This window comes from Rhinolophus hipposideros, assembly GCF_964194185.1.
Source record: "Rhinolophus hipposideros genome assembly, chromosome: 5".
In the NCBI taxonomy this organism is placed as follows: Eukaryota; Metazoa; Chordata; class Mammalia; order Chiroptera; family Rhinolophidae; genus Rhinolophus; species Rhinolophus hipposideros.
The window spans coordinates 46,179,859-46,192,493 of record NC_138051.1 but is presented as its reverse complement, the minus strand read 5'-3'; the positions used below and the strand labels follow the sequence as shown (position 1 = coordinate 46,192,493).

General features: G+C 36.0%; 1 protein-coding gene across 7 annotated transcripts in view; it reads left to right on the top strand.

The window, feature by feature from the left end:
- The window catches only part of DMXL2 (Dmx like 2), a 121,985-nt gene that overhangs the window by 70,582 nt on the left and 38,768 nt on the right, over positions 1-12,635 (top strand). For all 7 annotated transcript variants that reach the window (XM_081049104.1, XM_081049100.1, XM_081049103.1 and 4 more), the window contains exons 17-19: positions 2,668-2,895; positions 4,465-6,141; positions 9,109-9,219. In XM_081049104.1, the coding sequence (XP_080905230.1) occupies positions 2,668-2,895; positions 4,465-6,141; positions 9,109-9,219 (2,016 nt within the window). The remainder of the gene's footprint in view (positions 1-2,667; positions 2,896-4,464; positions 6,142-9,108; positions 9,220-12,635) is intronic.

Here is a 12,635-nt window from a genome sequence, read left to right as displayed (position 1 = left end):
CATTTCAGCCATGCTTTCGCTATACACATTCATATTAATTTCTTAACGAAGTAGAAAATCTACAGTATGAAGCAAAGAAATTCATCATGGATCTTTCTATTTATTTATTTATAAAAATATTTTATTGGGGAATGGGAACAGGACTTTATTGGGGAACAGTGTGTACTTCCAGGACTTTTTTTCCAAGTCAAGTTGTTGTCCTTTCAGTCTTAGTTGTGGAGGGCGCAACTCAGCTCCAGGTCCAGTTGCCGTTTATAGTTGCAGGGGGCACTGTCCACCATCCCTTGCGGGACTCGAGGAATTAAACTGGCAGCCTTGTGGTTGAGAGCCCACTGGCCCATGTGGGAATCAAACCGGCAGCCTTCAGAGTTAGGAGCATGGAGCTCTAACCGCCTGAGCCACTGGGCCGGCCCCATGGATCTTTCTTTTTAAAACAAACTTATTTTCTAAGATATAATTCTTAAAATGAAGAACTGCACAGATAGCCATACCAAACCAAACCCCCTTTAAATTACTTAACTCAAAATATTTGAGTTACTAAAAGATTTTATTCTTTCTCATAATTATATAATTTAACTGATTTTTTAATATATATTCAAAATTTTAATACAGTGAACTAATATGTATATATTTTTTCTCTTTCTAATTCAAATTGTTAGATAACTGTGTAAATAGCAGTTTTAACTGAGTCATGAACTGGCATTAGAAAAGCCAAATGATTTGATAGAACCCTTTTACCTGTGTTTAGCTGAACCTGATCTTCTTGAGGCAGAAGGAATCCAAAAATTCTTTCAAAACCTTTGTGATTAATTCTTGGCATTACATGTTGTTTCACAGAATAAGAGTAGAGGGTTCTAAAACCAGCTCATCAAAAAGAGAATTCTTAACCCACCAGAGAATATAGTATTCTCTAGAGTTGAGCTCAGAGCCAGCAATGGTTTCAAAGAATAATAGAGATAGTAACAGATCCTTGTGGTAGGAAAGGATGTGATACCTTCTGACCCCACTACCTATGAGGGACGTGTCCCACTGCTGTTCTCCTAAAGCCAGAGATAGTATAGAGCTGCTTGCTTGCCATTTTGTGACAGCACTATATGATCACAAACAGTAAGAGTACAGTAGAGTCAAACAAATAATATGCTCTCTTTAACTGTGAAAGAAAGCACTTATCTTTTGTTTCTAACATTCCTAGCAAGTTTATCATAGTGGATGTATATTGCCGTTTATAGCTAATTACTTGAGTTTATCAGTGTGTTGAAAATCCTGGCTGAGGATGAAACGAGAGGCTTAAATTTAGATGGGGATAGAGCATGTTGAGTAACTACTAGGTAGGTTCCAGGCACTGAGATAGGTGCTTTATATATGTGAGATAGATGTTATCCTCACTTACTAGTGGAATATTAAGTAACTTGACCAAATGCCACATCTAGCTTGTCACAGAACCAAGTTTCAAAATCAGGTCTCTGGCTCTAAAGGCTTTGCTATTTTTTTCCTGCTCTTATTTTCTTTCTTAGCATGAGATATAAGAAAATTACCTACTTTACAGGAAGAGAAATGATATAGTTCATCCTTATTTTCAGATGAGAAAATAGCCAGAGATAGTGAGGTGCCTTGTTAAGGAAATGTATGTAGTTAATGATAGATCCAGGAGTAGTACTTATCTCTTTTCACTACTGTCTCAAGTTTGTAATCATAAAATGAAAATGTTTTTATATTTCTTATTGAGTGGTTGGCCATTAGATTGACATGTTTAATATCCACCAGAAGCAAAAGGGGGTTGATTATTATCTATTGGTATTCTGGTGCTTCTTGAGATGTACAAAGTGATAAGACGTCATCCTTGCCCTTGATGAATTCATAATCTAATGGGGGAAGACAGACACACAAATAAATAAATGTAATACAAAGTAGCCCTCAGGTGTAGCAGAAGCACAGGTAACTGAATCTGCTTAGAGAGTTACACTCCATTCTAGTATGAAAGCTGGAAACTCTTTGGAGGAAGATTAAGACCAATACAAAGCCAGTCAACTAATGTTATCTTAAATTTGTTTGGAACTTTTATTTTTTGTATTTTTGAAATCGTTATCTTGTTTCAATACTTAATTGTTAAGAGGCTGTTATTTTAGTGTCTTCTTTGCCACAACTAATTATATGACCTTAGGAAAATCATTAAGTTTTCCAAGTTTAAATTTTTTCATCTATTAAGTGAGGCAGAACCTTGTTATTTCTCAGTTTGATTCATGACTCATCTATTTCAGCAACACCTAAGGTGCTTATTAATGCGGATTTCTGGAATAGACCCCAAAACAACTGAATCAGTGTCTCTCTGGTTAGGCCCCGAGATCTTTATCTTAACAAGGTCCTTAAGCTTTTGATGTATTTGAAAGGTTGAGAATATTGGACTAGATAACTTAAGGGTTTTTTTCTAGCTCTTACATGTTCTGAGTTTCCCTGACAGGGTCTCTGTACTGGAGATGGCTAAGAAAGAATAAGAGTAAAAAGTAAAATAAAAAAAAATTAACAAGGTAACTAAGCAAAGTCTGAAAAGTAACCTTGTTTCTAAAGCACATTTAAGAAATTATGTTTTTAAATGATAAAGTTTATTTTACTTCATGTATATAGTGATGATAGTAATGTATTTCATAATTTTGTAATTTATTTCCAAAGCTAAAGCTTCAGAAGGTATTTCATCAGAGAGTCTACTTTCAGTCCCCGGACAGAAGAATGTAGACTCTTCTCCAGAAACCTCTCCCAGTGTGAGCCCTATGCCACATTCTGCATCAATTGCCAATCTTCAGACTGCTAGTAAACTTATTCTGAGTTCTAGACTGGTATATAGCCAACCTCTTGATCTTCCAGAAGGAGTTGAAGTAATAAGAGCAACACCTTCAGCAGGTAGGTAACTATAAGACCAGGCAGTTTTATGTAGCTCAGAACAATCTTCAGTGGATAAAATGGATGAACTCTTCTGAAATATGTAGTATGTTGACATTGAAATAAAGATTTATTTTCTAGTAATGATACATCTGTTTAGAAATATGTCTTTATAAGAAACAATTTCCTGTGATAAATGTAATCAGCTTGACAGAAAACAGTGTAAATATTTTAATGTGAGGTTTCTTATAAATAGGAATGCTATGATAGTAAAATTGCAAAGAACAAATATGTTCATTTTCAAATCAGTGAAGCTTATTTTTTAAGGCATTTCATCCATGTTATGGTAATCGTATCTCTTATTAAGTATGTTTGAACAAGAGTTGGCAGATACTTTGGTGAAAAAAATGTAGGCTGCGAGACTCTGATTTGGCTGCCATGAAATGACGCTGACTAACAAGGTGGATAAGACAGTGTGGAGGGCAGGACTGGAAGCCAGTGTAAAATGGTCTGTCACTTGTGGAATTGGAATTGAGGAGTTCCTAGACTAGTGTTTTGGGGGAACCAAAATTGGCGGTTTAAGATTATTCCAATTCCTGGTGAATGGTTTTGAGTAGGAGGATTCTCTTATTCATCCCTAAGACAGGACGGAATTCAGAGTTGGAAAGATCACATTAAGAGTTTACTTTGGGCTTTAGTGGCAGATGCAGATCTAGGCTGGTTTTTCAGTCTTTCAAAATATTTGGTAATTTTGGGATATACTCAAATTGGCATTGATAATAATAAATGATATTTTTCGGCAGCTTTATAAAATACTTTCAGATGTGCTATTTGACACTACCACTCCAAGAGAACTAGTAACACAATCCCTATTTAGATGGAAGAACAGGCTCAGATGTGTAAGTGGCTTTCCCACTGTTATGAAGGTATCAGTGGACTGGAACTTGAATCCAGGTCTTCTGACTCCAATCTTAATCGCTATTACCCCTCATCTTATAGTCGATGGTAGACGGGCAGTGTTAGTTTTTGGCAGCCAGGAATAAGTAGTGAGGGTTTTGGTTCAATGTCATAAGAAAGCATGAGTTAAACTTGGTAAAAATGGTGAGATCTAATGGTCTATTTAGCTGTCTGAAAACATTTTGATGATAGGGGCAAGTCTAGGGTCTGTATTATTGAGGGCAGGTTAGGGACATTTGAAGGGAAAATTATAAAAATTGCTTTGGCATCAATGGTGAAAGTGATAAAAGATATAGGATGAAAGTCCAGTGAGACATGTTGTGGTGAAAGCATATAAAAATTACAGGTTTATTGATTAAGGATTGCCTTGAATTTTATTTTAATGAAATATTTGCCTCATTTAAACTTAATTACCTAAAAACAAGTTAAATGATTATTATTGCATAGTTTGATTTCACCAGTGGACTGTTCAAGACTTCTATAGATACCTTGGTCACTGGGCATTAGTTAAGGGGGATCTGCAGTTATTCTGAAGCTCAGAGTTGCTTTGGATTGATCACATTCTAGAATTTGATTATTAGCATTTTATTTTGTGGTTCTATTATTATGACTCTCTGTTTTCTCTTTTTTAAGGCCATCTGAGTTCCTCTTCAATTTATCCAGTGTGCCTTGCACCTTATTTAGTGGTTACAACTTGTTCTGACAATAAAGTACGCTTCTGGAAATGTAGTATGGAAACCAACCTACAATGTAAGAGTAATGAGAAGGAAACCTATCACTGGAGGAGATGGCCCTTGATGAATGATGAAGGAGAAGATAATAGCAGTACAGTGAGCATTGTGGGAAGACCAGTTGCTGTTAGCTGTTCATACACAGGTCGCCTTGCAGTGGCTTACAAACAACCTGTCCAACACAATGGTTTTGTTTCCAAAGAATTCTCCATGCATGTTTGCATATTTGAATGTGAATCTACGGGAGGGTCAGAATGGGTTTTAGAACAAACAATTCATCTTGATGACTTGGTCAAGGTTGGGAGTGTACTTGATTCAAGAGTCAGTGTTGACAGTAATCTGTTTGTGTATAGCAAATCAGATGCCCTTTTGAGCAAGGATAGATACCTTATTCCTAATATCAAGCATTTAGTACATTTGGACTGGGTATCAAAAGAAGATGGCTCCCACATTCTCACAGTGGGGGTTGGTGCTAATATCTTCATGTATGGGCGTCTTTCAGGAATTATGACTGAACAAACCAATAGTAAGGATGGAGTAGCTGTCATCACTTTACCATTAGGTGGTAGTATCAAACAAGGAGTGAGGTCGAGATGGGTTCTTCTTAGATCTATAGACTTAGTGTCTTCTGTTGATGGTACACCTTCACTACCTGTTTCTCTCTCGTGGGTGAGAGATGGGATATTGGTGGTAGGAATGGATTGTGAAATGCATGTATACGCACAGTGGAAGCATGGTGTCAAATTTGGAGACACTGAAGCTGATAGTCCTGATGCAGAAGAGACTGCAGCACAAGATCATTCTGCCTTTAAATCTAATATGTTGTCAAGAAAAAGTATTGTTGAAGGAACAGCTGTTGCTGATGATGTTTTTTGTTCACCAACTGTAGTTCAAGATGGTGGCTTATTTGAGGCTGCACATGTACTTTCCCCTACTCTGCCACAGTATCATCCAACTCAGCTGTTAGAATTGATGGATTTAGGGAAAGTTCGCAGGGCTAAAGCTATTCTCTCTCATTTAGTAAAATGTATTGCAGGTGAAGTTGCAATAGTTAGAGATGCTGATGCTGGAGAAGGAACTAAGCGACATCTTTCTCGAACCATTAGTGTAAGTGGCAGTACAGCAAAAGATACAGTCACCATAGGAAAAGATGGTACTCGAGATTATACTGAGATAGATTCTATTCCTCCACTCCCATTGTATGCATTGCTTGCTGCAGATCAAGATACAACCTACAAAATTTCAGAAGAAAGTACTAAAATACCACAGAGCTATGAAGATCGTACCAGAAGTCATCCAGAGGATCAGTATTCAGAGCTGTTCCAAGTACAGGATATAACAACAGATGATATCAATTTAGAGCCAGAAAAGAGAGAAAACAAATCAAGAGTAATAAATTTTTCCCAGTATGGACCAGCCTACTTTGGCCAAGAACATGCTAGGGTGCTTTCCAGTCATCTTATGCACTCAAGCCTGCCAGGCCTTACCCGTCTGGAGCAGATGTTCCTTGTAGCTTTGGCTGATACAGTGGCTACCACCAGTACTGAACTGGACGAAAATAGAGATAAGAGTTACTCAGGTAAATATCCTCACTAAAAGTTTATAACGTTATCATTAATAGAATTGTTTGTTTATCTAAGTAATGACTCATATTAAATTGCAGTCTTTCTTTGAACCTTGCAGGGAAAAGACCTGTCTAATAGACAATTATTATTACGCAGTATGATTAGTTGTGAACAAAAGACAATTGGCATAGGCTGTGATTTATGCACAAAACTTCATGGATTTGTGGTGTCTGCGCATTGCTACATAAGATTTTACACTGATACTTTGGTATGGTTTCGGGTATATAGTCTTTCATTTTTTCCAAACAGATTGATTTCTTTGTTTTATTTGTTTATTTACTTTTAGTGATACTAATGGCCCATTTGTTAATTTTACTTCTGAGCCACGAGGCTTGTAGGCACCTCATGGGTTCAGCTTGTTCATCTTACCATTTCTAGGTATAAAAAATTTTTATAATTACCCTATTTTTTCCATAAAGTCTCGTGATAAGGTTTTCACATATTTTAATATAATGTGTGTCTTGCTTAATTCATTCTGTAACCAGAAAATGTTTAGCTGCCTATTAAAACTAGATTCCATTTTCTTTTATGCAGATAGTTGAAGGTAATGGTGCTGATTTTAAATGACGTCTTTAGCAAAGGAAACTGAAAATGATTGATCATTCATTCAATAAATATTGTGGAGGAGTGAACGATTGTTATGTGCCAGGCACTTCGTGTAACTTTATCATATTTAATAATCACAGCAATCTTCTAGTGGGTAGCTATCATTGTATTTAATTTTATAGATGAAGATGCTGATCTTTAGGGAGATTAAGTGACTTAATAAGATCAACACAGGTAGTAAGTGCCAGAATTGGAGTTCGTATGTGGATAAATCATTGCCTTCAAGCCTGTATTCTTAACTATGTCACAGGATTTCCAAATTCGAGGAAAAAAGACTTCCTCAAAGCCACCTAGAATATATCTCTTCATAGAGGTTTATACCCTTATAATATGTCCCCAAAGTTTTACTCTGTAGATTAAAATAACTAGAGATAGTAGAGGGTTTCGTCTGTGACCTATTTTCTAACTATGCTAATTTAAAAAATCCTAATCATTCTGAGTTTGTGTGCAGTAGAGCAAGATTCTCCCCAGAATAGCCTTAAACCTTTGGAGCAAACATAATATATATTAGAGTTTTTACTCTGGGACATTAAGAAAGTAGGCATGCCACAATCCATGAAAAATTGTTTGAACTTTCTGATATAAAGCTATGTCATTAGCTAGGCACTATAAAAATGGCTCATCCGGTAATGATGGACTTTCATGAGGTAGATAAGGCAGGAATGAATGTCTCTGTTTCACAGGTGGGAATCTGAAGTTCAGAGATTAAATAAATTATACATCTCAGTACATGGATTCTAAGTAAATGAATTTTTCCATTTGTTCAGGTGAGATAACTTAGAGGCTTTCTTGACTCTGCTTTCTCTTACACTATATCCACTCCACTGGCAAATGCTCTCAGTTCTACTATATCTAGAATCCAGTCATTTCTCATCACCTCTCCTGTTACCACTCTGGTCCAAGTCACTGTCACCTTCTGACTAATTTTTGATGAAGTCTCCTAAATTGCTTCATTCTTGTTACCTCAGTGTGTTCTTCACGTAGGAACCAGTGACTATTTTACAACAAAATCGCATTAAATCTCTCCTCTGCTCATCTTCTGGTGAGTGGATGCCTACCTCACTTGAGAATAAAAGCCAAATTCTTACAGTGGTCTACATGTAAGGCCCTCTGTGATTTGTGCTCATTTCCTCTCTATTCTATGGGCCGCCATGCTGTCTTAAGCCACTGAGCACATCCCTGTTTCAAGGTCTTTGCACATATTTCCTCTGCATAGAATGCTCTTCTTCCAGATTTATGCATGTTTCATTCTCTTACCTCTTCAGATTTCTGCAGAAATGTCATCTTATTGGAAAGTTCTTCCCTGCCACACTATATAAAATAGAACCCTCTAACTCCAGCATTCCCTTTTTCTCAATCCTGCTTTATTTCTCTCGATAGCATTAATTTCTACTAGACACATTGTTTGTTTATTGTTTGTCTGTCTCCTGAAATGTAAGCCTCATGAAAGTCGACACTGCCTTATTCACTGCCAAACCCCAGTACCTAAATGGTGTTTTGCATGTAGTAGATACTTAGTTTGTTGAATAAATAAATGGATGGATGAATGAATATAGCTAATGGAAGAAGAGCTGGAACTTGAACTTTGACAATTTAGAACATTTTATTTTCTTCTAAAAACTGTTATTCAGCATTCTCTGAGTACATCCTAAATGGCAGTCACTGGAATGGTTACTATTAATACATTTGGATTGCTTTTATCCAGTAGCTGCTGTTGTCTTGATTAAATTTACCACACTTTCATACCTTTGTTCAACTTTTGACTAAAAGTAAATTTGTGGAATCATTATGGTTCAACCTTAACTTCTGTAGCACTGGCCTGGGGAATCAAATTTCAAATCTCTGATAGTACTATGTTTCACTTGAGCTAACCAGCCTACAGAATATTAGCTATTTAATTATGTAATAAATGATTTCACTTTAGTTATATAATTCTTGTCCTTAAATCTCATCTGAATTCACATAGGGAATATTTTTAAAAATTGGGTCTAACTTACTATAGTTAACATATTTTTATTGGCCTTTAAGATCTCTTTCCTTCTCATTTATCATGAGTAGCTATAAACACTATTGTTACCTGTATCAATAGATAATTATATTTCTCCGATTGTTTTTTATTTGAATTTTAGTATTTATGTTTTTTGTAAAGGTATTTTTAGTAAAGATATTAAAGCGTACACGAAGCAATACACTAAAATAAATCTCATATATTTGTGTAAATTATCATTACTAAATTTATTATTTTCTAACTTTTGATCTGTATGTGATCTGTTGCATTCCTTTTTCCTTAAACGTATTTTCTATTTACATTACAGGAAGAGACACGTTAGACGAGTGTGGTTTGAGATACTTGTTAGCTATGCGCTTGCACACATGCCTTTTGACATCACTACCTCCTTTATACCGAGCACAGCTACTTCATCAAGGTATTTAACTCCTTGTCTGTACAACTTTTATTCAGAATAGAAGTGGTTGGGGTATTCATACTTGTGTATTAGGTAAATCGTAGCATACCTATCACTAGATTTAAGATCTTCCTATCACGTAGTACCCACTTATCATTTTCCTGTGTATCTTTTAGCTCTATTCATTGACTTTTGCCCATATACCTCAGTTTCTCAGACTTTACTCCATAAAGTTGTAGTAGCTTAGCAGTAAACCTGATTTGCCTGATGTTGTAATCCAATGTGGCCCTGAATTTCTTTAGTGTCTAATGTCTTTTCTTTAAAAATTATATAAATTTTGCCCTACATGTTATAATTTGTTTATTTTAATGTAAACATTATGTTCTAAGTCATTTACTCACAAGTAAAGCTGATGTTTCAGGAATGTCTGCCATACAGTAATCCAGTGGATCTGCATACTTGCAGCATACTGCCACACACACTGCTTTGAGACAAGGATTTATTACCATCCTCTTGTTTATAGATTGCAAAATTGAAAAGTAGAGTTTAAGGTGACTTGCCTAAGACATAGGGCTATGTATTAATGGAGTTGGAAGTAGAATCCCAATCCAGTGCAGTTTTCATTAGACTATGTTCCTTTTGATACCAGCATCCTGGACAGCCCTATTCAAATATGTGTTAGTATTGTGGGGCTTATAATAGAATAGCAGACTTTATGGTTTATTATTCTTACCCATAGCACTCTTTACTCTCAATAAATGTTCTTGGAAAATATGATTTTCTGTAATCTAATACTCTGTCATGTGTCTAAACTGTATTTCATCTATCCAATTTATTTTTGAAACAAATTTTGCTGGGTATTTTTCTATTTGAATGATCACTGTAGTGAATGTCCTTATAACATAGCATGTAAATATGTATCTATCTGATTATGTCCTCATGTTTTCTAGTGGTACAATTAGTGGTGGAATTACTGAGTCAAAGGGCTTGACAATTCTTAACTCTTGATAAGTCTTGCCACAGTTTGAAAGACTGTGCTAATTTACATTTCCAGAAGCAATGTTTGCTGATGCCAACACTCAACCCATTGCCAACACTTGGCATTATTTTAAACAATCTATGCCATTTGGGTAGGTTTAAAAAAATGGTGTCTTAATGTTTTTGTACATTTTAGTTTTAAATTTATTTATTTATTTATTTTTAGTTCTAGGAACTTTTTTGTATATTCTTTTGGATTTTTTTTGGGGGGTGGTGAAGGGGAACAGGACTTTATTGGGGAACAGTGTGTACTTCCAGGACTTTTTTCCAAGTCAAGTTGTTGTCATTTCAGTCTTAGTTGTGGAGGCCACTTGCCCTTGCTAGTTGTAGGGGGCACTGCCCACCATCCCTTGCGGGAGTCGAGAAATCGAACAGGCAACCTTGTGGTTGAGAGGATGCGCTCCAACCAACTGAGCCATCCGGGAGCTCAGCGGCAGCTCAGCTCAAAGTGCCGTGCTCAATCCCAGCTGCAGGGGGCAGAGCCCACCATCCCCCACGGGTGTCGAGCAGCCCAACCGGCAACTCCGTGGTTGAGAGCCCACTGGCCCATGTGGGAATTGAACCAGCAGCCTTCGGAGTTGGGAGCACGGAGCTCCAACCGCACAGGCCCCTAAATTTTAGTTTTAAATGGTAGTCAAATGGCACTGAATGACAATTGTGTACCTTGCCTAGGGGGATTTAAAACAGCTTAAATTTCTAAAGCTTGGTCAAATTCCATTCTCTCTTTAATACACTTAAAACGTTGGAGATGAGAAGTGACTGTTTTTCTGGGATGGTCCTGTGAACAGTTTTCAGAGAAAAAGTTAAGTGGCCAGTGTACAGATAGAAAAGCTAAGAACAGATAAACTGCAAAGGATAGTCTGCTGTTGGTATGCAAATAAAAATAAGAGCCTGTTCTTTTTCTTTCTTATTAGTTTCAGGTGTACAAAACAACATAATGATTAGACATTCACACCTCTCACAAAGTGATAACACATCCCCAAGTCTACCACCCCGCTGACATTGTACACAGTTATTACGATACCATTGACTATATTCCCTATGCTGTACTTGATCTTTTTCTTTCCGATACCTTTTTTCACCAAGTACGTTCACTGCTCTTAATCTTGTTTTCTGAGCTTAATTCTCTTGACATGCCTGTGTATATTTTTGTTTCCTTTTAATCATACCAAAAATTTAATTATTTTATTTAAGGGTATAGAATGTAATATATTGCATATTATTCTTTTATATTATAAATTTTATATCATCTAAAGTATTCATTTTGCATTGCTGTATAATAGCAATTTCTAAAGCAAAGTGTCAGTTATTTCATGTAGTATTGCTTAAATCAGACAAAGATTTAAATAGTGAGAAAATCTGCCTTGTTGGTTCTGAAAAACTACAAATTGACGTTAGTAAGTTTTGTCCATTTTACCCCTAAATTTATAGGGGCAGTAAAGACTTACTGCATTGATTTTTGTGATATGATTTCAAATATGATTGTATATAAATGGTAGCAATTACTCTGCTATAAGAAAAGATGATATAGTGCCATTTGTGACAACATAGATGGATCTTGAGATTATGATATGCTAAGCGAAATAAGTCAGACAGAAAAAGTTGAGAATCATATGATTTCACTGATATGTGGGATATAAAACTGAAAGCAACAAAGGGACAAGACAAACAAATAAAGAAACAAAAACTCATAGATACAGGCAATAGTTTAGTCGTTACCAGATGGTAAGGGGGAAGGGGTATGGTAAGATGAGGGTAAATGGGGTCAAATACATGGTGATAGAAGGAGAATTGATTACGGGTGGTGAATACAGTGTGATATATAAATGATCTATTACAGAATTGTACATTTGAAACCTATGTAATTTTACTAACCGTTGTCCCCCCGATAAATTTTAATTTAAAAAAAGTTAGTAATGGGAAATTTAAATTAAGATTACTATTTAAAATGATCATAACAGTTTTTTCTTTTATAGAGTCTAAGGGAATTATTTTAAAGCAGTAATTGTTAGAAAAGCTTTGAACTACATGTAAAATTTGTATAGTAGTTGTTAATGAAAAACATTATATGTAGTAATATTGATGGCCTTATAGCACTGAGAGGCCTGTATTGTAATGTGACTATCATTGACCTCAGACACTTCTTTACAAAATAGGTTTGCAGAAATGGCTGCTTTGACTAATTTGGCTTCTTTCCTAAGCTTCTCAGGGTTCTTCCCATCATTCTCACTATCGGTCACCAGTCAGTGTGGTCTACTCCCCTCATGTTTCTTCATCTGCTCTTAGTGAAGTGTTATCAGTAGTTAAACTATTGATAAATTCATTTGTACTTCCAAGTCTGATGTTGTCACTAAATCCATTTTGCTGCATCTAAATACAGCCTAGGTCCCTGTCAGTCT